General features: G+C 39.3%; 1 protein-coding gene across 5 annotated transcripts in view; it reads left to right on the top strand.

The window, feature by feature from the left end:
• Nucleotides 1-24,913, top strand: part of ATP8B4 (ATPase phospholipid transporting 8B4 (putative)) — a 232,952-nt gene that overhangs the window by 195,454 nt on the left and 12,585 nt on the right. For 4 of the 5 annotated variants that reach the window (XM_072738501.1, XM_025998689.2, XM_072738500.1 and 1 more), the window contains 4 exons: nucleotides 1,009-1,192; nucleotides 1,711-1,934; nucleotides 19,025-19,108; nucleotides 21,824-22,069. In XM_072738501.1, coding sequence (XP_072594602.1) covers nucleotides 1,009-1,192; nucleotides 1,711-1,934; nucleotides 19,025-19,108; nucleotides 21,824-22,069 — 738 coding nt within the window. The remainder of the gene's footprint in view (nucleotides 1-1,008; nucleotides 1,193-1,710; nucleotides 1,935-19,024; nucleotides 19,109-21,823; nucleotides 22,070-24,913) is intronic. The other variant, XM_072738502.1, reaches the window with a different exon arrangement.

The following is a 24,913-nucleotide window of genomic DNA, read 5'->3' as shown; positions in this document are numbered from 1 at the left end:
AAGATTCATTCAGACATGACTCAAAGTTTAGGTAGATTCCTGTTTCCTTTATTAAATAATGCACAGTAAGATATTTTCTAGAAAACAAATTGCACAGTTAACCACAAAGGATTATGTTCTCTTTTTCAGTCATTTCTTGTCATATAGAAAGGCTGTGTGCATTTGGAGAGGAACAAGAGTGGAATTGGTTGGGAACCCTTACTGAGACACAAGTTGCATGCCACCCTTTTGCACAGGCCTCTCTCTATTTCAATCACTTTGTTTTTCAAGGGCTCATCTCCAGATCATCTGCTTTTCATTTGCCCAACCATTAACGACCACAACAACAAACACTAAATATACGAACAAGAATGCAAAGGAAACAAAAGTTCCGTCACATAGAACAAAGAAATCACCATCATTTTATAGTTCATTCTAAACTTGGTGAGATGGTGGATACGTTCCATCTTTTGCTTTTTTTATTTTCATGGATTCTGGAACTTTTCTGGCATTTATTTTTTTTAAAAGATTTATTTATTTATTCATGAGACACAAACAGAGTGAGAGAGAGAGAGAGAGGGAGAGAGAGAGGGAGAGAGAAGCAAAGACATAGGTAGAGGGAGAAGCAGGCTCTTCGCTGGAGCCCGATGCGGGACCCGATCCCAGATCCCGGGATCACAACCTGAGCCGAAGGCAGCCGCCCAACCACTGAGCCACCCAGGCATCCCACTTTTCTGGCATTTAATTATATCTTACCCATACAGCATTATAATGTCTCAAAAAGGACACACAAGGGCACTGTTTTTTTAAAATTTTTTTTTTCTAAAATTCCTTGGCACTTAGTAGGAGTTTAGTACTCATTTCTTTAGTTAGTTGTTTATATGACTCTGGGTCAGCGATGACTTGTTGAAATGAATTAAACTGTTTAGAAAAGAAATAAGTTGAAAAACAAGAAATCTGCTTCCCAAATGACATCTCTCATTGATTATGTCTTGTTCTAATCTGGATATATTTTTTTTAATAACATAGGCCCATGCCCTAGAAAGTGATGTCAAGAATGATCTCATAGAACTCGCCTGCATGTGTAAGACTGTGGTTTGCTGCCGAGTCACCCCACTCCAGAAAGCCCAAGTGGTAGAGCTGGTGAAGAACTATAGGCACGCTGTCACTTTGGCCATAGGTGATGGAGCCAATGATGTCAGCATGATCAAAAGTAAGAGAATATTCACTCAATAGCGTCTGCTGTAGATCAGCAGTCCTTGAGTTCAGCGTTTGGCAAGGCATAATGGAGATTATACTGTAACTTAATTTTACCACTGGTTCTAAAATGAATCCTTCCTGAGTCTAATACATTAGGCGTTATTAGAATTCATTAAAAAAAAACCCAACCTTTGTCTAATTAAATCATCTGTGCATTTTTAGGCTAGAAAAAGATAATGATCACCTATTGTATGGTAACTAGCTATGGTGTAAGGAATGAATACTGGATCCACAGTCCCCAAATCTGGGGTTAGTCCCAGCTTTGCCAATTACAAATTGTAAAAACTTATACAAATTACTGAAATTCTTTTGGAAAACTAGGATAAATACCTAACTAATGAGGGTTTCATAAGATAATATCTGTGAGAAATTATAAATGCTATAGCTATAAGATTTCTCTAGATAAATAATGACCTAAAAGAGACTGTATCTTTGTTTAGGGAATGAAAACTTTCTTTTCTTCCTTTATAGGTGCTCACATTGGCGTTGGCATCAGCGGCCAGGAAGGATTGCAGGCAGTCTTAGCCAGTGACTATTCATTTGCACAATTTAGATACCTCCAAAGGCTTCTTCTTGTTCATGGAAGGTGGTCCTATTTCCGAATGTGCAAATTCTTGCGCTATTTCTTCTATAAGAATTTTGCATTCACACTTGTGCATTTCTGGTTTGGTTTCTTCTGTGGTTTCTCAGCCCAGGTTGGTAAAAAAGTGCTTTTCTTTCTTTTATTAGATCCCCCTGAATTGCAAATGACTATTCTCCATGGCTCTTTATGAATAAATGGCATTTTTATATGTCTCATATATAGGTCACAGCATGATAATTATGTAATTTATAGTTGACTTGAGCTGGAAACACAAAAAAATATACATTTAATTGGAATTTTGTTTATTTATTTTTATTTATATAGGTAACCAATGAATCTCCTTCCTGTGTGTTTAAATTTTTATTGAAATATTTTGCTATGATGATAAGCTTGATGTGGAGCTTTCATTCAGAACAGAAGCCTAAGAAACACTAACAAGAAATGTTGATGTTTCTCTGGAAAGATGGTCACTCATCTAACACACAGACTGTATATGGGCTGAAAATAATATGTTTTAAATTAGGAAGTGATTGCTATCTTGACATGACAGCTGTTTTGACAGTATTTCATCAGATAAAAATTGATAAAATAGATATTGATTCAATAGATAATGTTGGCAACAAGGAAGAAAAAATAGCAATTCATAAATCAGGATTCTATTTTTCTATCTACTCATATGCATTTTAAAAGATAGTTATTTCACCCCATATCTTGGATACTAGGAAAGTTTTGACCCTGGCTATCAACTGTGAAACATCAGGCCAATAGTATCTGCATATACTTATGAAAGAGAGTGAGAGAGAGAGAGAGAGAGAGAATGAGAATGACATGGTAACCATAACTCTTATGAGAGATTTCTTCAACTGTTCTTCCTTCCTCTTGGATTTAATGACTGGTTTCAATGATACACATAAAGCTAATTTTTTTTCAATAATTTTACTCCAGAACAATGGAGATGAATTAAATTGCAACATTGTGTGCTATTTTAAATGTGCCAAGGGAGATTAGTGAATCATTTTTGTAATTAATATAGGTTTTGTACATTTTTCCCTATATCTAAGAGGTTGAGATTTTCAAAATGAGCACACCTGTACTCATTCCTAATGTTCTTTTAGGGATAACATGCTCAGAAACAAAAGCAGGCAATGTTGATATTTTTGTTACATATTTTGTAATCTCCAGACATTGAAGTAAAGCAAGTCTTGATTTTAATTTCTCAAAAGTTTTCTTAGCACTTTCAGAGAAGGCTGAGGTGGGACTTACCTGCTCATAATCTCACCTTGTCCAACAAAAACAAATGTTAGAATGTGGCCTGTGCCTTAAGCTGGGGACTTTTTCTCCACATAAAAATGAAGCAAGGTTGTTCACTAAGCAGTGCTTCTAATTTTCCCTATTTCATATTTCAAAGGTTTGGGGCTTTTGAAAAATCACAGAACTATGAAGGGACACCTATACTTTGATTTAGACCTCTTAGGACACAGGAGAGTGGTCAGTGATTTGCATTTACAAGCACACAGAACTTGGATAGCAGATTTACTGCCAAAGTTTTCTTTGTTAAACTGTGAAGTTGGAAACTAATGTTCAGTGACTTCTAACCTCTACATTTAAGCGATTTTCTGCTCTGCTTTCAAGATCTGATAAAACTGGCCAGAGTCAGATGTTAAGCAATTGGCTTTCCAATCCTTTCACCAGTATTTACCTTTTAAAAGATAATAACATGGGAGAACAATGATTGTTCCAAAGACATGAGTACCTAATGCTTAAATCTGGTTGTAAGACACGACATCATTTATGGTTCAATTTACTACCATATTAACACAATACAACACACACACATCACAAGACAACACGTCACTCTACATTTTGAAATCAATGCCATAGTCACACTGAGTTCTCAAGGTAGCAAGTCAGTGACAATGCTTGCATGTAGTGGCATAAGTGCTATGGTGTCATCTCCTAGGTGGAACTATTATACTGTTGACACCAACAAGTAGGGATAAAACAAATTGCAAATATAGTGAACATTTATATAGCACTTACTATGTGCCAGGCATTGTTTAAATATTTTGCCTGTTATTAGCTCAATATTTACAATAATCATATGAAGTAGATTTTGTAATCATGGTCTATATCAACTATTTTAAAAATACTTTTGAAAAAATTTAATTGTGATTAAAAATACATAAAGTTTTGGTGATTTTTAAGTGGTACAATTCAGTGGTGGTAAGCATATTCACATTGTTGTACAATGGATCTCTAGAACTTTTTCATCATATAAAACTGAGACTCTATAAGCATTGAAAAATAACTCCCCATTTTTCCCTCCCTCCAGCCCCTGGAAACCACTATTCTACTCTCTGTTTCTATTATTGTGACTGGAAAATTTGAAATGATTCATGTTCTGATTCACTGATTTTCTTCTGCTCTGTTGATCTGTTATTGATGCCCTCCCTTAAATTCTTTGGGTTAGTTTGTATTCTTTAGGCTAGGATATCTGTTTTGGTGATTTCTATTTCTTTGTTGAACTTCTCATATTGTTTCATACATTGTTTTCCTAATTTCATTTAATTGTGTGTTCTTGTAGTTCACTGACCTTCTTTAAGGGAATTACTCTGAGTTTTTTTTTGGTTGTTGTTAGTTCATAGATCTCCATCTCTCTACATTTGATTATTGGGGCTTTATTAGTGTCCTTTGGTAGTATTATTTTACTTGATTCTTCATGACACTTGATTCTTTGAGTTGGTATTTGCACATTTGAGTAAGTGGTGTCTGCTTCCAGATTTTACAGATTTGCTTCAGCAAGGAAAGACGGCTATCAGCTCCATTGGAGTACTGGTTGGGTCAACTGGCAGTGTCTGTGCGCAGGTGGGGCTTCCTGCAGGGTCTCCAGCTGGGCAAAGCCATTGTTTGTGTTCTGAGATCAAAGGGGCTATCCCTGGCTGGGCTCTGTGACTGAGCAGGACTATGGACTAGGATCTACAACTGCTCATGTACAAATAAGGTCTCAGGCTGTGCCCCCTAACCAGATGGTGCTACAGACTAGACTCTGTGTTCATACAGGGTCATAGGCAGGGCTTGGCAATTCGGTGGAGACTCACCCTATTCCCTGTGATCAGGCAGGGCCATAGCGTATGCCCCTGAAGTTGGGCTGGGTCACTGCCTGGGCTTCATCATATAGGACTGCAGGCTATGCTTCATGATTGGGTAGAGTCACTGGCTGAGCTCCCTGGCAGGATGGGGCTGTAGGCTGTGTTTAGTAATTGGGTAGTTCTGTAGGCTGAACTCTGCTGTGGGGTGGGGCTACAGGCTGGGTTCCCTGGATGGGTGGTACCATAGACTGGGCTTTGAGGCTGCCCAGGGTTGCTGTTCACGGCCCCTGGTTTTGTGGGGCCAGAGGCTGTACTTTAACTATAAGACAGGACTGCTGGCTTGGGTCCCTGCATAACAGGACTGTAGGATGGCTCCATGGCTACCCGGATTCTCTGGTTGGGTGGGATCAGAGGCTGTACTCAGCAGTTGGGTAGAGCTGCGAATTTTCTTCGCTGCCTAGGTGGGATCATTGAATGGGCCCCCTGGTAAATACAGCTCTTTAGCTGGGTTCCCAAATCAGGCAGAACTGCCATCCAAGCTTTCCAACGAGACATAATCACTGACTTGGCTCTGCACATTGGCAGAACCCCCAGTAGAGATCTCTGCTTCAGTGCTGCTAACAGTAGGACTAGAGCCCATTAAAATCTGAGTGCTGGTTGCTATACGCCTCACCTCCTATTTCTATCTCCATCTGATCCTCAGTGGTTGAGCCCTGCAGATTCCCCCAGGAATCCTCATGAGGCAAGACCCGAATAGAACTCCTGGGAAGTGTCCTGCAATGCTGCAAGAGCTGGGTATCCACCTTGGGTTCTCTTTTTCTCACTGGAGAAACCACAGGCCCCAGGGTCATCTTGGCGAGGCACTATGCTGGCCTTGGGGAGGGGGATGTGGTCAGAGTGAAGCTGCTTCTCTTGACCTTCTAATGTGGTCCTTCTCAATCTCTGTGCTTTAGTTTCAGGTCCAGGTTCTGGGATTTTCATAATGTTATCCAGTCTGTAGGTAGTTGCTTATTGGTATTCTTGTGAGGCAGACTGAACGCAGACCTGCATTGCCATCTTTTACACTAAGGATTCAGCCCTTTGCTGCCATAGTTTTATGAGAATGTTAGATTCCCCATGTGGTCTAAACTTGGCATCAATAATGATGTCACAATAAATAGTGTGTTAGTCAATGAGATTTGTTATTATTCCCCAAACTCAGTTGGCATGGAACCCCACTTTTCCAAGCAACATACACAATGTCCTTAAAACAGGTGCCATACAGAATCCACTTGGGAAATTCTGGAATAGATGTCTCTACAACAACAGTTGCAAAACTAGACATCACCCCGCTACTCATCCTGGTTCCTGTGTTTTGGAAGCAGGAAGATGTATGAAGGACAAAATGATGCTAAGAATACTACCCCCATAGGAACAAGCTATTCATGTGCTTCTCCCTTTCAAAAACTTCCGTTGTTTAAATTAACTCTAGTCCAGGGGACAAAATAGCCTTCTTCATATGCTAAAATGGGGAGTTTACATCTAAACATCTGCAATCTTTTATAGTATCCTCAGTTTTTTCTAATTATAAAAATATACATGAATATATGTCACCTTTTATATATTGGAGAACATAGTCTTTGTATCTTTCTTGTTTCAAAAAAATTACCATATTTTGAGAAACATCTCTGATTTTACATTCTTTAAAATATTTTATGTTTTTAAAGATTTTATTTATTTGACAGAGAAAGAAAGAGAGAGAGCATAAGCACGGGAAGCAGAAGAGGAAGAAGCAGATTCCCTGCTGAGCAGGGAGCTGGTCCACTGGGCTCAATGGATCCCAGGACCCTAGGATCATGACCTGAGCCAAAGGCAGAGACACTTAATGGACTGAGCTACCCAGGCACCCCCAAAATTTTATTTTTCTTAAAGACATTCTGAAATATAGTTTATTATAAATTATTTGGCTCTTCTGATTGTATGAACATTTAAGTTGTTGATATTTTAAAATGAATAATTTGTTCCTTTCCCATAGCTGTGAGTCACACGACATTGTCAAATTGCTAGTAAGAATACTTGTTTATGGTCTTGGGAAGAGAAAACAAAATGATGAATAGGTCAAGTGTCCTACCCACCTGGAACTCATTTTCTCATCCAGGAAGTAAAGAAATGGATAAATAAGTCCAATAGAAGACTGTAATGGAAGTCAACATGAGAACATAGGAAAAGGAGAAATGTGTGAGGACCTGGAATGACTTCAGGGGCTTGATAAATCTCAAGTAAGCTATGAGTGTTTTCAAAATCAAGTGGCGGTCTAAAGGTGTGAAATCTCACTACCCTGCAGGGATTTAGGGGCTGGCTTGTGTAAAGGTGTGAAACTCTAGAGAAGCAGGAGGAAAACCCTCACCTCATACTCGAACTCTTTCCAATTGACCTGAAGATAAGCTGCATTTGAAATCTCTTTTCAATTTCTACAATTCCATTTAAAACCAACCCATTCAGAAACCCTTTTTAAAAACCACATGGCATTAGTCAGAGGGGGAGGTCTTAACAGTATTGTGTACAGCAAGACCTGTCTTACAGAATAGGTATTATACCACTATGATGATGGAGACTGGTGTTTCCCAGACCCATCCACATGTGTGTGCCCTGGAGTGCTAGCAATCTGGGGACTGGCTGTGAGGGTAACATGGATGTGGAACTGGGAATGGTAGGGATTGTTATCTCTTTTCCTTCCATCTTTTGCTAAAAGGTCCTGTTTAGTAACAAGTGTAACTGAAAAATCCTTTGGCTTTTTTTCTTAGCCCTGTTTTTCCAAAGACAAGGTGTTTTACGTCAGGCAAGTGAAAAGAAAACAGCATATTTGGGAGATACACTAATCTACAGATTATGAGTTTTGAATAGGGGACATTTTTGCAGTGATGCCCCTCCCCTCCCCCACCCATTGAAATTGTTTAGCTGGCTTTGGCCTTCAAAGCCATGTGTTGGGTGACAAGGCTTTCGTAGCCCTTAAAGCCCATTAGAAACCACTTACTTCCAGTCTGTTAATGAAGGTAGGCCATCTGAGGTCTCTCTACCCCTTCATCTCTCCCCTAAATTGCTTCAGTGGAACTGAAAGCTCCACAGCAAAATGGAGCCAGTAGTAATAAAAACTCTAGGGCCTGGCTGATTCAGGAATAGAGGCATGTGCTTAGAGGCCCTCTCTTGGCAGGCTTAATCCCCAGTCACTTGTTAGGAGTGAGACTCGCACGCTCATCCTCTGACACACAACCTAGAGTTTTTGAATTCTCATTCATTTAGCAAGAATAAACTGAGGGCCAGTTTAGGGCCAAGTGATCTCCAAGGACACCAAAATGAACCAGAGAGAGGCGGTCCTTGCCTTCAGGGAACTTACAGTCTGGAAACAATTTTATTTTCATAAATGTGAAACTGATGTTGAATAGTCACCTTTGGTAGAAAGTAAGGATTTTTCCACCAAGAGTTTTTTTGAATTAAATTTGTCATGGATGAGCCATGTCTTGGGGCTATCCCTGTCTAATCCCAGCATGATTCATAGCACTTTAGTACTTCTTTCCTGCACCTCTCAACAGATTGCTTTGAAGTCATCCACTCTGCAGCTGAAAACATCTGATCAAATGTAAACAGAATGTGCTTTCTTAGACACATTGTTGACTTTAAAAACACCAGTTTAATTTCTTAATGAAGTGACATGTGCTATTTCTTTATTACCTTGGCCTGTCTCTGGGGGCCTGGTGAATTTTATCCGGGCTCTTATTCTCTGATGATAGCTCCAGGAGATTCTCACCAATGCTCCATCCTGATAGGTGGTCTGGGCAGATGTATAAGTCAATCCAGCTGTGGTGTGTGAGGCTCCAGGGGGCTGGGGGGTCGGACCATTCACTATATGTCAGATGGTGGTGGCCCTAGGACATCTCAGATGAATGACAGTGTGATGCAGGTTTGACTTGGTTTGTGGACCTTCTCCTGGTTTATTGCAGTGCTTTGCCTCTGTTGTGGTTGTTTTGGGACACATAGGGAAAGAATCTGTTTGGGAGAGACCATACCCCTATTGCCTGCTTTGCTGCGTGGACTTTCTTTGGAGAAACAGCTGGGACACAGAACAAAAAGTGTATGTTTTGTTGAAATCTAGAATCTTTGCTCTATTAGGGAATGTCAGAGAAGGAGCCTGAGTCCTGCAAGATCTGAGGATCAGTGATGTGCAAGGCTGGGAGTGGAACCCATGTTTTCTGACTCTTTTTAGTGCTCCCTCTATTCTGCTTGATAAGTAGCCACTTCAATTGTCACAAACTTGGAAGAGAGTATGGCTATATCTTCTTTAAAAAAAAACTGTTTTCATGCAACCCCATATCAGGAAAGTGTTTGCTTTGTTTGATATCTAAAGGAGAAACATCCAGCAACACTCCGTGCAATATGACGATGATGAGAAAATCAGCTCTTTTTGAGAAAGAACTAAGGTCTTGGTGGGGAGGGGGTCTCTTAAAGATTAGGCCCTTAGAAAGGGCAGACTGCCTCCTGGAATCATCTGGAAGCTTGAAGCCATTTTTTAAAAATTAATTAATTAATTAATTAATTTATTTATTTCCAGCAAACACTCCTACCAAACTGCTACTGAGAGAGAATTTAAATATAATCTGTCCTGGTGAGATTTGCAACAAGATTTCTGGACCAGAGGGGTTTGGGTAAAGGTCAGAGAAGTCTCTAAACTGAATCACGGAGTCTTGTAAAGGATATACCTTATCCCAATCTGTTATCAAAGCCTGCATGATTTTCATGGAGTGCACTGTGGGCTTGTGTGCACTGTATGTATGAGTAACTTACTTTAAAAGCATCCTATGCCCTCAGTATTTTTAATAAATATGAACCATCCCCCAGCAGGGACAGAACAAAAAACAAAACAAAACAAAAGACCAACCACCATTGGTTGAAACTGGTTGAAGCCCTATTTAGGAAATTCACATTTGAAACTATGCAACTACTGGCACTGTGTACTTGTGGGATGATATTATCTGATGACAATTTATCATTGTCAGTGAGATACAGAGCTGTGTGTGTGTTTTTTTAATTCTGCTGTGATATGGAAACAATTATCTTGTCAAGTCCAGAAAAACTTTAGTTCTGTCAAACAATATAAGAAAACTCACAATGAAAAATTTTGAAAATTACGTGAAAGAGTGAGACTAATCTCCAGGCTTTGATGACTTCATGGATGTGGTTACCTATGAGTCTTTCTCAACCTGGCATGGCAGTTCCTCTCCCCCTTGCCTTCCAGATGTGCTCTGTGGAAAACTCAGGAAAGGGTGGGTGCTCAGGCTGGGGCCATTCCTCCTGGCTCTCGCTAGTGGGTTTCTGTTAATTGCACAAATCAGGAACAGATGTGCTGAGACTGAGCACCTCATATTTATTCCACAATGTGTTTTCTTTAAATGACAAATGTTTTTAAGGCCAAAAAGAAAAATATCACTATATAGTTTTCCTTTATAACACACAGCAAAAGTCGGTGGGGGGACGGGCAGAGTACATATCTCCAAAGAGGTAGTCCATCCTGTCATTTGAACAAGGAGCTAAGCCAGTGGTCTCAGAGCGGAAAGCCCTTTGTAACTGTCTAAGAGCCTTATTAAGGTCCTTTTAAATGTGGTATTCTAAAAATCATAGATTGTTCCTCAAGCTGTTAGACTGTAATTTGTAGCTGGTGTGTTCTTACTCTATATAAAATGGTTGATAAGGTTGATAAATTACTCCCACAAAGAAGGGAGTGAGGAAGAGCTTTCCTTAAATAGTAAAACAGTAAAGTTGGAGAAATAGAGAACTCTTCTCTTCCTTTTTTCTGATATGTGAAGAGACACTTACATGGTTCAAAACAGACTAGTGATATCTCACAGGAATATGGCTCTTCTGTTTTATTCAGAATACGGGAGATGGGAAAAAAAATTAGAAGTGGGGGGCGGGTATGGCTTCCCCTAGGAGTACAAGGGCCCTAGAACAAATACTTTTTTTATGGAGCTTTTGTTTATATAAATGATTTGAGTCATCCAAAATCAGGATGCTGTCACCATTTGACTGGTCTAGTCACCCAAAATTCTAGGCCAGAATGCTTCCTACACCAGAGGCTCCAGAGAAATCATTTTCCCTCCTTCTTCTAACCCTCCCATCTCTTGGTCAACCTACATGTGGGTGCATGTGTGTTTGAGGTGGAGGTTGTGGAGATAGGTAGTAGAGGGCTTGAGGAAGCCTGGAAGGGGAAAAGCCAGGATAAGTTTCATGTGGGTCATCATCTGGGCTAGTGTGCCCCATCCCAGCTGGTCCTAATCACCAGAGGGGGCCTTAAAAACTTTCTGAGGGCATATAAGGAGAAGTGGAGCATTTACTAGGATAACTATTTGAGTAGTTGGAGACCTCTTATAAGGGGAGGAAGCAGCCTGTTGTAGAAGAAATACTGTTGTGACTTTAATTTTTATGAAAGCTCCTAAAGCCTAAACTGTGTTAAACCAATGCATATAACCCAGGAAGGTGTTTTTTTTTTTTTTTTTCTTCTTAAGGTGAATGACTCAGGTTTACACATTTTGGCAGAGCCTGAGCAAAACTAGAGCTAAAGAGTGATTGATATAATTAAGTTTTCATGAGGAAAATGCTTAACTATATCAAGATATTCAGTTTTCTTTAAATTTGTTCTAATTTTCTATTGATTTCATTAATATAGTAGGTTATAAAAAACATGATTGTAGCAATAAAGAATTGTATTTTCATAAAAATTATCATTAGGGAGAAATATACCTTTTTGTTTATCCATTAAACATACCACTTGAAGATATATAAAAGGCTCTTTCAAATTCCCACTTCGTAACCTAGGAATCTAAAACTCAGAGCGATTGAATATCTTATATAGTTCTGTCTTCTGACTCCAGTGCCTTGAAGCTTAAGAAACCAGTGTCCTTGTTTTGGATGCTTGCCATGTGCCAGGTACTGATTTAGGTTCTTGGGCCCCCACAGATGAATAAATCCTATAACCTGCTCCCAAGAAGCTCGCAGCCTAGTGGGGTGGGGCTAGAAATCAGCACATAAATAATTGCAAGTTGATAAATGTGAAGCAGTAAGGTGTGAATATCATGAGGCCACCAAGGAGTAGCCTGGAGCCCAAGCCTAGAGGGTAGGAGTGGGCAGGACTCAGAAAGGCTTCTTGGAAGATCTGTTCCTGGGCTGACCCTTCAAGGATCAATCATAGTGAAGCAGGTGAGGAGTAAGAATCCGAGTAGGGAGGACATCAGGAGGAAAGTCACAGAGATAAAGGCCTGGGCAGAAACAGAAGCTAGCTATCTGGTATGGTTATAACAGTGGGATTTGGAGATTAATTTTTTTTTTTTTTTGAGATTAATTTGATGTGAGATGTTGGAGAGAGGGAGAAATGTCAGATTTCTGGCTTGGGTTCTGGGATAAATGAAGCACTGTCAGAAACTGAAATAAGGAACATAAGAAGAGGGCCTGGTTAAAGGGGTGGGAGAATGAGTTCAGGTCTGGACATACTGAGTTTGAGGAGCTATGGCACATCCTCAAGGCAACATTTAGTAGCAAGTTAAATATCTAAGATTTACAAAGAGTTGTAAAGTCATTAATTCAATGAATATCTAGAGAGCATTTATCGTTGTCTGACACTGCTCTAGGCACTGGAGTTCTAGATGTGAATAAGTCTCTGTTTCATGGAGATTATATCCTGGTGGGATTAAGGCAGATAATAAAGAAGTAAATTGGTAAAATAATTTCAGAATTGTTATTAAGAAAGAATGGGTTAATGTAAAAACTCTCTCGTTGAGAGTGTAACATTGGAGCTGTGAGCTTGGTATTCAGAGAATACTTTCATATGAATACACTGAGGTTGAAGTATTCAAGGTAGAGAGCACTGCAGGCAAATCTCTTGAGGTAGGAATGAGCATGGTCCTTGAGAAAGACAATCAGTGAAGCCCAGGGGGGGAGGGAGGGAAGCCAAAGATGTAGGCAGGCATGGGATCAGGGAAGGTTGTAGGTTATCCTGGAGAGTAGATTTCATCCCATGTAAAATGGGAAGCCATGGGAGGCTTTGGGCCTGGGTAAATGTTAATGGTTTCATTTTAAATGACAAAAACCAGCATACAAATTGTATTTCCTGTATACTCTCAACTATATAAAGCAATGTGAGGAAATAGCCTTTAAGGACACTTGCCAAATGATATCATTGATTGAGAGAGGGGGTTTCATGCAGTGGTCACTATTGTGAATGCTGAGGTAAGGGTACCAGGGCTAGAACTTGGCCCTGACACTTGCTCAGCCAGTGCTTCTGAAGCCTTTGTGATCTTAGGCCCCTATCTATCTATATTTATCATATTGGGAGAAATTAAAATGGAGAAAACATTTAAACATTCCTTTATTGATTCATAAAGAAATAAAGGATCCATGACATGTTTACCTAAATGACGTATTTTAAGATAAAATAAAGATAATATTTTCCAGAATAAAAAATAAGTTAGTGAGAACAGTGGCATTTTTAATACTTAATCTCTTACTATTTGGGGCAGTAGGAGGCATCTGTGTTCTCATATCTGCTTCTGCATCCAGTTGATTATGGCATCACAAGTCATATACACTCATGGGAGAATGAGAGTGAAAAGGAAATATACATAACTGCTTATATCATTGTGAAAATAGTCTTGACATGTGGATCCTCTGAAAGATTGCTAGGCCATACTTCAAAAATCTTTGTGTTACAAATATGACATTGAGCAATCTCCTAACCTTGATGGGCCTCAGTTCCTTCATCTTTATATTGAGGTCTGCTAATAGTACCAACCCCATAAGGTTATTGTGAGGATTTAAGGAGTCAGTATATGTTAAGTCCTTAAAGTAGTGCCTGGTACACAGCAGGTGCTCAGTAAGTATCAGCTAGTTTTCTTTTTGTTATTGTGATTCTGAGTGGCAGTAGAAACTCTTCCAAGAAACTGCAAAAACTCTTCTAAACTGTTTCACTGACTTTTCCCTTCCCATCCTCTTTTATTCCAGTTGTAAAATGAGGTTTCATATCAAGTACCAACTCACAAATGCTGCTGCCTAATAACTGTAGGTTTTAATGCTGTTAGTGTTAGGTTAGTGTTGTTAGTGTTAGGTTTAACGCTGTTAGTGGTGATGATGGCACTTTGTGCCAGACCATCCACTACTCGTGCCATGATTTCTCAGATTCAGTCTTTCTTCCTAATACCTGAAATCATCTCTTCTCTGTGAGTGGAAGCTGAATGGTGGATGAGATGAGGAAGAAGTGATTTGAGAGCATCAGGTTCTGCCTGGGGCTACAAGACCTCAGTTTGCTTCCCCCCTTGTATATTTTCCATAGTGTAATTGTGACATGAATTGATATATTTGAGGAATGAAAGTTAGATGCCATCATCAATCAAATAGTTGAAGATTTGTGTCAGCTTTTTTTTTTTTTTTTTTTTTGGATAAAGGCGCCTCGGGTATGATATGGGTGTCAAGATTTTTAGAATCCTCACACTGTCTAAAGTCTCACCAGGGAGTGACTAAAACAGAAGGCCACATATTTCCTTTTTTATTTTAAAACATAACAAATCTATGGAGTACATAATACATAAATGTCAGCTTAACAAATGGCTATAAAATGAGTACCCATGTAGCCGTAATCTGCTGCAAGAAACAGAATGTTGCCAAACCTCCAAAACTCTCCTTGCTTTTCAGTCATGTGTTTTTTTGTTTTTTACCATTTAGAGGTAACCATTACCCTGACATTTTATAATCACATTATGGCTTTGTTTTATAAATTTTCCATATGAGCATTGCTTCCTAACAACACAGAGCAGATTGACACATTTTAAAATTTTATTAATTGGAATCCTAGTTCTTTGTCTGGCTTCTTCTGCTCAACCTTATACATTTTTAAAAGTTCATTTGTAATTTTTAAAATATATATAGGTGTAATTCCTTGCTTTTCAGTATTCTATAGCATTCTATTATGTCAATATACTACAGTGTCTTTCTGCATTCCACTCCTGATGGATGTTTTAGTGGTTTCTGGCTTGAGACTATTACAACCAGAGCTTCTGTGAGCATTTTCTTATGTCTCCTGGCGCATGAAGGCAGATATTCTGGACGTATATCGAGAAGTGGAACTGTTGTTCATCCAAAGAAAGAGAAGAGAGGCTAAGCTGCAGTTTTGGTAGACTTTTAGGGTAGACGACAATTGGCATCTGAGACCCTGTTACTATTCCTGTCCTGAGCTGGGAACCTGGGAGTTTGCACTGCTCTGAACCACAGGCCTTAGGACTGCTAATGGTCTATTGGAGGCAACTGAGAAGCCCGTGATCACCTGCTTTTCGTTGTTTCCTAGGACAAGAGGACTAGGTTGCTTCCATGCCCATCAAAGGTAGATTTTCTAATGGAACACATTCCACTCTGGGATGAGACCCAAGGGAAGCCTCCTGGCAGTAGGGTCACAGGATGCACTATGGCAGGACCTCTTGGCTAACCCCCAAAATGTCAGGCCTTCATCCCATCTTCAGCAGCTGAGCTGGTACAAGGAAATAAACGGTCCCTGCAAAAAGATAACATTATTCTAGGCCTTGAAGTAGTTTTTTTTTTTAAAGATTCTATTTATTCATTCATGAGAGACACACAGAGAGAGAGAGAGAGAGAGAGAGAGAGGCAGAGACATAGGCAGAGGGAGAAGTAGGCTCCATGCAGGGAGCCTGATGTGGGACTTGATCCTGGGTCTCAATCCTGGGTCTCCAGGACCACATCCTGGGCTAAAGGCAAGTGCTAAACTGCTAAGCCACCCAGGGATCCCCTTTGAAGTAGTTCTTAAGTTCTAATTCTCTCTCTGATCTTAACAGGCAATTTCCTGCTGTGTTGTTAGTTCACTGATGCTTTGATGAAGATGTGCTGTGCTTTGCTTTTTCTCAACTTTTTTCCTTATCTTCAGTGGGCACTTGGTACAAATCCATTGTATTGGCACATGCCCCCATCCTATATGAACACCATAAATCCAGGCTTGTTTACCTGACAGTCTGGGATACAGCTCTGCCCTTCTGCAAGTTCTCTCTTACCACATTAAGTCTGTGATCTTTCAGGTGGCCAGCAGTTGCTGTTTTGTATGACTTTGCTCCAAGCACAGACATAGCCTGTGGTATGTTAGAGCTGGCCCATATTGATTCGTAAGAGCTGACTATTTAATTTTGAGAAATTATGTGAGCTAGTATTTAAATGCAACCATTATTAAAGATTGAATTATGTTACCTTATAATTTATATTAGGAACAAAATTTAAAATACTCAAAACACACCACTTCTTAATTGTTTTACTGTTTATGTACTTGAGGTTATTTGTATCTATTGGATATATATGGTAGAAATACTATAATAGGGTACTATGTCACATCTCTTTGCAACTGCACATTTAGTGATATTGTATAAACAGCCACGGGAGAAATATTTACACCATAGAAATCAGCAAAAGCTATGCATTGGGGCTTTTTTTTTTTTTTAAGAACCTGTTGTTGAATACTTAGCATGTCACTGATGTAGGATGCCTTTTCAAACCCTTGCAGCAGAGTTCAAATGGACTCAAAGAATACAGTTTAATAGAACTCAAAGAATTATAAAAAGGAATTATCAGTTAAGGAACTTTAAAACTGGTTATTAGAAGTGATTATTCTGAGTCATAAGCCTACTCCTCTTGATAGTATAGTCCCTGATGATGCTGCTTTGTCTAAATCCTAGCTCAGCTATTTATTGGTAGTAGAATTCAACTTTTCTGCTTAGCTTTGACCTACCCTCAAAGAGAATGATGTTGAACAGATCTTTCCTACGTGGATTCCAGGCCTCAATTATGAGACACTCAAAGAGTAAAACAATTTCTTTCCCTCTCTCATCTACCCCACTCCTCCTTTTCCCTTTTCTGTTCTTTTTTTTTTTTCCTGCCCTAAGATTGAACTCTACCCAAGATGATTGACAGCAGAAATGTCCTTACTTCCTTACTTCTTCCCACAGGGCTAACCTTGCTCAGAATACAATAATCAGTATATTTCACAGAGTCTGGTTTACTCAGTGTTGAATAAAGCCACCTGTGGAACTTCAACAGAACAGTCCAGGTTGAGATTTGGCCTTAGAAAACTGGCCTTCATCTCCCCTTTCCTTGAACAAATACATACCCATTTCAAGAATAAACAATGATGTGAAGACAGGGTAGTCCAAATCCAGATTTAGCAATAAAGACACCAAAATATTTTTGATACAACTTCCATGTACAGGATATAATTTAATGGATTGCCTTACTTACATAACTATATGGAAACTACCTTTAGCTGCTCTGTCTGGAACGTTTGCATTTTAGATTCCTCATTGCTTTCAGAACTTCCCTAAGAAGAACATGTACTTCAGAATATATTCAGAATTCAGTATGTCTGCCTACTGGTTACCTGACCCAGCCACCTCCCTCTTCCATCTGACCACTGCAGTGGTCTACTAATTGGTTCTCAGTTTCCACCACTGCCCCTCTTCAGTCTATTCTCCGCACAGAATCCAGAGTGATTCTGGTAAAATACAAATCGAATCAGGTTGTTCTTTGGCTCACAATTCTCTAGTATCTTCTCATTTCACTTAGGGAATAAGCCATGGTTACCTACATAGGATCTAACTCCTTATTCCTTTGATGCCCATTATTCTTCCTACAGGTCATTCTTCTCTAGCCAGTTGGGCTGCCTTGCTGTCCTTTGATCAGATGCTTTCCTTCCTCAGAGATTTCTCATGGGATCTACTTGCAGTATGGAATGATCATTCCATTCTATCCCAGAAAGCTGCATAATTTGATAATTTGATCCCTTATTTTCTTTAGATCTTTTCCAAATGTCACTCCTTAGTGAGATTTTCTCCAGTCACCTTATTAGAATTACAATCATCCCACATTTCCTATCTACCCTTCCTCCCTAGTATTTATTACCTACTCACTTACTCACATCCTCTATATATTTATATTCTTTTTAAAATTTTTTTAAATTAATTAATTTATTTATGATAGTCACAGAGAGAGAGAGAGAGAGGCAGAGACACAGGCAGAGGGAGAAGCAGGCTCCATGCACCGGGAGCCCAATGTGGGATTCGATCCCGGGTCTCCAGGATTGCGCCCTGGGCCAAAGGCAGGCACTAAACTGCTGCGCCACCCAGGGATCCCCTATATATTTATATTCTTATTTATTGCCTGTTTTTTTGCCACCATCAGAATGCAAATTTTCTGAAATATTTGTATCTTATTATAGCATGTTTAATTACCATTGCCTAAAACCTAGTACCTGGCACATCACAGATTTTTGATAAATATTAGGTGAATGAATGAGTGAATGACTGGATGGATGATAGAATGGTTGAACAGATGTTGGTTAGGAGCTGGAGACACAGGTTTTAGTTTTTGCCTTTGCATATGAAAAGCTCTACAATATTATATTTTGTTTTACATCTCTATGTACTTATCAACAAAATGGGGATATAACAACTGTTTCACATGCCTCATTGACTTCTAGTGAGGCTCATGTAAGGAAGTACTCTATATAAGTGTAGGGGATATTTTAATTGTCTAACTTGTTTGTACCCAGTATACTGAGAAGCTAGCTCCATGACCACTTTGCTTTAAACCACTCCCAAGAAAAAACTCTCCATTTGAACACAGGGTTGGGCTGACTGGTTCATTTCTGCATTGCCCTCTGATGATTTTAGTAGGTCCTTTGTTTATCAGTTAGATCAAATAACTGGATTTACTATATGAGCCATTGAAAACCTGAAGAATAAAATAGCCCACCATGGGGTTTCAAGCCTTCTATATATCTAGTATTGTGTTGGGTGTTCTATGTATGTTGTCTCCTTTCATCTGCACTCCAACTCTGCAAGGAGAGCATGGCTTTATTTTAGAGATGAAGAAGTATTTCTCTGAGGTAGCAGGCCCAATAAGAGACAGAGCCTAGGGGAGAACTCATGTCTGTCTCTAATATCAAACTCTCATCCATCTCAGGAAATTGAAATATTTAACCCAAGAACCTAAAAGGGCATATTCTTCTATGGATGGTGTTTCTCACTGATACGTTATTTCTTTTCAGACTGTTTATGACCAGTGGTTCATTGCCCTTTTTAACATTGTCTACACATCACTGCCTGTTTTAGCTATGGGCATTTTTGACCAGGTATGTATTTTTCTCTGTCTTTATAACTTATTTTGCTCTGTTGATGCTTTTTAGTGCTTCTAGCTTCTAAGTAGAAAATACAAGTCATGGAGAGTCCTAGAAGTTCAGTTGTTTTAATAGGTATTGCATGGATCAGAAACCTTGTCCAGATCCTCACCCTCCCAAAAACAGTTTTGTGATCAAAGTTTGGCTACCCTCCTCTTTGAGATTCACATCCCACATTATTTCTCTAAAGTCTCTGAGAGGTCCTATGTGAAATGGGCCCAGTGCTAATTTTATTTTAGGCTGGCATTTCCGAGGCTTATATGACTGTACTTCTATTTATTTATTTTTCATATAGTACCTATTAATATGCCTTAGAACTACTGCCTTGTGGTTTACACACTGGGAAATGCTGCATTAGCCTCTGAATGCAGAGAACCATGCAGTGATAGAAAATGATGGAACTCATTGTTGGAAGGCAGAAGTCCAGCATTTGTGGTGAGATTTCCTTGGCCAGCACAGGCCAGAACAGGAACTAGAGTCCAGTGGAGTGCCCTGCCAATGGGGGAGGAAGACATGCAGCTCCACAGCCATGGAGAGAAGGGGCACAGACTTTTGTCTAACTCAAAGTGCTTGAGAAGAGAGAAGGGAGGGAATCAATTACAAAAATGGTGGATCCTTGGCATACTCATTGCCTTGGAAGGTACTTCCTGGAAGGGGGAAGAAGTCTGGCTGCCCATGAGGAAGTGGAAGGCTAGCCAGAGGAGTTTCCATGGCACAATTAGAGTGTATTATTAAATAATTTTTTTGGAAGGATATTTGAGAAGATCAGATTTTCTCCAGGCTGTCGTTAGACCCGATTGCTAGACCTCATTTTTCTGGCCCAAAGCAAGCTGTCTACTGCAAAATATAAATCTTCACATGATGAACTCACTCCAGTCTCCCATTCTGTGCCTTTGTTAACTGTCTCACTTCTTGTATGTAAAAAAGGGCAGCTTATGAACAACATATTTTGTGGAATTCTATAAAAAAGTAATGAACTCCTAAATACTTTAGATGTAAAGGATAAAGCCCTTTCCAAGTGCCATGTTTATAAGTGTTTCTTTACTTGGTGCTTTGTAGCTCTCCAGAATAAAATAATAAAAATAAAGCAATTTCTGGGAAAAGATGGTTATTGTACAATTCAAAAAAAATATAATAAGGCCCCTTATTGCCATCAAGTTAAGTGTCTGCCCCTGTCCTTTCCCACCTTGTCAACTTTGGCCCCTACACTGATCACAGGATAATGGAATGTTAGGCTGCAAGGCTTCCATGATTGTCTATGATCCACTCATGTTATGAGGAGGAAACTAAGGCTCAACTCATGGCTGTAAAGTCAGACAGCTAGTGTGTGACAGAACTCAGACCAGTGCCAAGCCACCTGACTCTGAGATTGCTCTGCCATTAATATTATTATTATTTACTATCATCATTATTTTACGTGTTATTATTTATAGAAGCATCTGTTGTTATTTATGGTGTGGCAAGAACTCTGCTGTATACATAAACGTAATCATGACAGTGGCCCTGTGAGGGAGGTGCTGTTGTTTGCATGTCTGAAGATAAGGAAACTGAGGCTCAGCCAGGTTATGTAACAGGTCTAAGACCATATACCTGCTAAGCAGCAGAACCGGGGTTTGAACTCAGGGTTGTTTGGTTTCAAAGCCTGGGCATGTAATTTCACCAGCCACTGACTGGAAGAGAAAGCACCAGCAAAATTTCAAAATGGTACTTCCCAAAGAGAGTACGTCTGTGTTCTTCATGGGACCCCATTCAACAAGACCAGGGCCATCCCACAAGCAGGAAGGGGAACCTGGTCTGTCCTCAGAGTTCATGCCAGTGTTGCTCCTTTTTTAGCTGCTTCTCCTCTACTCCTGGTCCTCTGATGTCCCCAGTGGTCAGTCCTTGCCTCCTTTTTGGTTTGGGCATTTGGCTTTGGTGCTCACAGTGTGGTCATTAGCATTACTTTGGAGCCAATTGGAAATGCTGAGTCTCAGGCCCTACCCTTAACCTGCTGAATCATCATTTACTCCCCAAGTGATTTATGTGCATATTAAGTTTGAGAAGCACTGTTTTAGTTTGCTCCCTGTTGGAGCCAAACATAGCTTCTCATTCTGTCTAAATTTTTTGTCTGGAACAGCTGGTTTTGGAATCCTCACTGGATATAGCACTCAGCTCTTCAGGCTCAGCTTCCTTCCCACTGGAATCCCATTTGCAATTTCCCACTTTCCCCTTTCCTCTTCTACTCTCCCTCCTCTCACAGTTAGGGACTCAGATTGGCCAAAATCCTACTCTGCGGTTCTCTGCTGCCATCTCCTGGCCACTTACCCTCACTGCCTTGTCAATTAATCTCTGGGTCCCACTGGCTGCATGTGATACACTAGAATTCTGGGAGCATGAGTGCAGCTGCAGGAGAGTTGAAGAAAGAAACTTCAACCTGAAGCCAAAGATCTGGGTGCCAGTTCTGGTTCTGTTATAAGAGCTATATGATCTCTCATGACTCTCTTGGAGACCCAAATTCGTCTTCAATAAAATTGGGATCATTATCTTCTCAATTATCATGAAAACAGGTCAATGAATAGTATTTATTAGGGTGTGCTTGGTCATGTGCTTACTATTTCCCGAGATGGGGAATTCAGCACCTCTCTGACTTCTTCTCAAGCCTTCTCTACTGAACTAACGCTTTGTTGACAGGATGTGAGTGACCAGAGCAGCATGGACTATCCCCAGCTGTATGAACCTGGACAGCTGAACCTACTGTTTAACAAGCATAAATTTTTCATCTGCATGGCACATGGCATCTACACATCATTGGTCCTTTTCTTCATCCCCTATGGAGCCTTTTACAATGTGGCTGGAGAAGATGGGCAGCTCATAGCTGACTACCAGTCTTTTGCAGTTACCATGGCTACATCTTTGGTCATTGTGGTCAGTGTGCAGGTAACCCTGTTGCTGAAAATGTCTTAACCTGATGACTTTACAACTTTTAAAATTCGTTTCCACTGTTAATTGATTTTGCCTACCTGTTGGGGGGGGGGGGGATAATCCTAAAGGAATCCTGGGGTTTTCTTTTTAACTACACATTGTGAGATGAAAACAGAAAGCTTTAATGTAAATGACCAGATGTGGGAGATTAGCATTAGGTGTCTATAACCTCTGTTTTAGTAGAAACCTCACAATTGATTACTTCTTGGGATTGAGCATTGTATATAAAGAGAAATGATTATACTACTGTTTCTTTTTTGGGTTTGAAAACGAAAAGTTTTCCAATGATAGCAGAAACTTTCCCATGATTTCTATGATTAAATAACTTCCAGCTTTAAAGTAAGATTTAAAATTTATTTGGCAGTACATATATGTGAAATTATCCAAGTTCAGTGTTATATTTTGGCACATCTGAACCTTAAATTCAGAGAAGCTCTTCTGGTAGGGGTGATTTTTGGTGATCCATTGACATCACTGGGTATCTTGAGTGTTTGTTTCCTCTTTAATGCAAATGGTGGACAAAACCATTCGATATTGAGTTAGAGTTCACAGAAGCTTTCCTAGTCATTAAAATCTATACCTTTGGGTGGATACAGTAAGCAATGTGATCTGTTTTTTTCTTTTTTTTTTTTTTTTTAAGGAACAAATATCAAAGACTTGATTTTTAGAGTTTAAATTGCCTTTGGTCAGTCCTTTTTGTATCCTATAAACAATCATTTTTACAAATCTTAGCTGCTAATTTCCAACAAGGAATGTCATTAAACCTCAGACTTTCTCTTCATGACTCAAAAATAAACATTACATTACATGAACCAAATATCAACATACTGCTTTTAAAGGATGTCTCTGCCATTCCTTGTTCCATCTAAATGAGTATTATTATGTCTACTCCAAAGACATCTAACACTTGACATCTTGGGAGTTGATAATTCAGAATCAGACAGGTAGCATCCAAAAGCAGAACCAGATTTCTCCAATTAGAAAAGAGTTCTATTTGTCTTGCAACTAAATAAAGCCTTCCGTTGCTTTGCGAACCTTCCATGTCTTGTTCCTCTATTTTCAATTCTGTGGCAGAGAAGGAAATGATGGAGTGAGTTGAAAGCATCTGGCATAGCTAAGACATTCACTATGATAGTCTATTACTGGGATAAGGTGTCTATCACCTCATAAAAGCTATTGTTCCATCTTATAGTTCTTGCCACTATGCTGAACACTCCAACCTGTTTTATTTTGTTGCCTTTGATCACTAAGCAGACTCTCTGTATACTCTTATATATTTCTAGCCTAGAGAATTAGGTGATCTACTCCCTGACATGAAGGCACATTTCCAGTTCTCTGGATTCTCTTCCTGATGGGGAAGATAGTTGTGGGATATCTCTTTAGGAGTAACAGCTTATTTGCTAAGTCAGGCTTGTTAATTACTGCTCCAAGAGATCATTTGAAAAGTAATAACTGAGACAAAAGGCCAGTGTCTAAAATAAAAAGAAAATGGGAAATATTCTTTAAACTGTCATTAACATCATTTGCTATAAGAATAAGGATAGGGCAGCCTGGGCAGCTCAGCAGTTTAACGCCGCCTTCAGCCCAGGGCCTGATCCTGGAGACCTGGGATTGAGTCCCACATCGGGCTCCCTGCATGGAGCCTGCTTCTCCCTCTGCCTGTCTCTCTCTCTCTCTCTCTCTCTCTCTGTGTCTTTCATGAATAAATACATAAAATCTTAAAAAAAAATAAGGGTAAAAAAAATACCTGGAAAATATATGAGGCATTGCATGTTTAGTGAATCTATTTTTCAAAATCAATTCTAGGTTAATGTTATTTTTCTTAACTTAAGAAAATCTGTTGATATTCCTATATATCTTTTTCTCTTTTTCCTTGATCATTATTTTCTTATATGCTAGTGTAGTAAGGCCAGTGCTGTCTTTTTATGTTAATTTTAGATTTAGAAGCTCTTTTCCCCATAAAGTACACAGTTTCTGTTGAATGTCATAGTTATATTTCTCTTTTCTCACAAATTGAGAGACCACAGAAACAATTCTATTTTAAAAACATTGTTTATTCACAAAAAAAGGCAGAATTTTACAGTCTATCTTTTGAAATTTTCAAAATAAACCATTCAAAATTTCTTACTTTTTATGTTAGGGTTTTATAAGAATGATACCTGAACTTCCTCAGAGGGGATTCTTCCTTAGGATTCAAAGTAACCATTGGTCCCTCATTCAAGATGTTATGGATGAGGCTATCTGGGTCTATTTGATTCAGGCCTAATTGGCTATTTGTCTCACTAGATCCATTCTCTGCCTCTATGTCCTCAAGGGCAACCATTGTCCTGCCCACTTAGCTTTTCTCTAATGTTAACATTACCATCTTATATAACCATTGTGCAATTGTCAAAACTAGGAAATTAGCATTGGTATGATACTATTAACTGAAGTACAGATTTGATTCAAATTTCCTCAGTTTCTCCATTACTTACCTATTTCTGTTCCAGGATCTTACATTCCAGTCTTCCCTTGTGTTTCATGGCCTTGACACTTTTGAAGAGCAGTAGTCAGGTATTTTGTAGAATGTTTCTGGATTTTTCTGATGCTTTCTTAGGAACAGACTGAGATCATGGATTTGGGGGAAGAATCACAAAAAGGTGATATGCCTTTCTTGTTATTTCCTATCAGGGAGCATGTGATATCAGCATGACTTATTACTGGTGATGGTGACCTCAGTTACTTGTTAAGATGATGTTTTTCAGGTTTCTCCATTGTAAACTATGTTTCCCTTTACATAGTCTATTCATTAGAAGTGAG

Source organism: Vulpes vulpes, chromosome 15 (genome assembly GCF_048418805.1).
Source record: "Vulpes vulpes isolate BD-2025 chromosome 15, VulVul3, whole genome shotgun sequence".
NCBI lineage: Eukaryota > Metazoa > Chordata > Mammalia > Carnivora > Canidae > Vulpes > Vulpes vulpes.
This window is presented reverse-complemented; position numbering and strand designations above follow the sequence as displayed.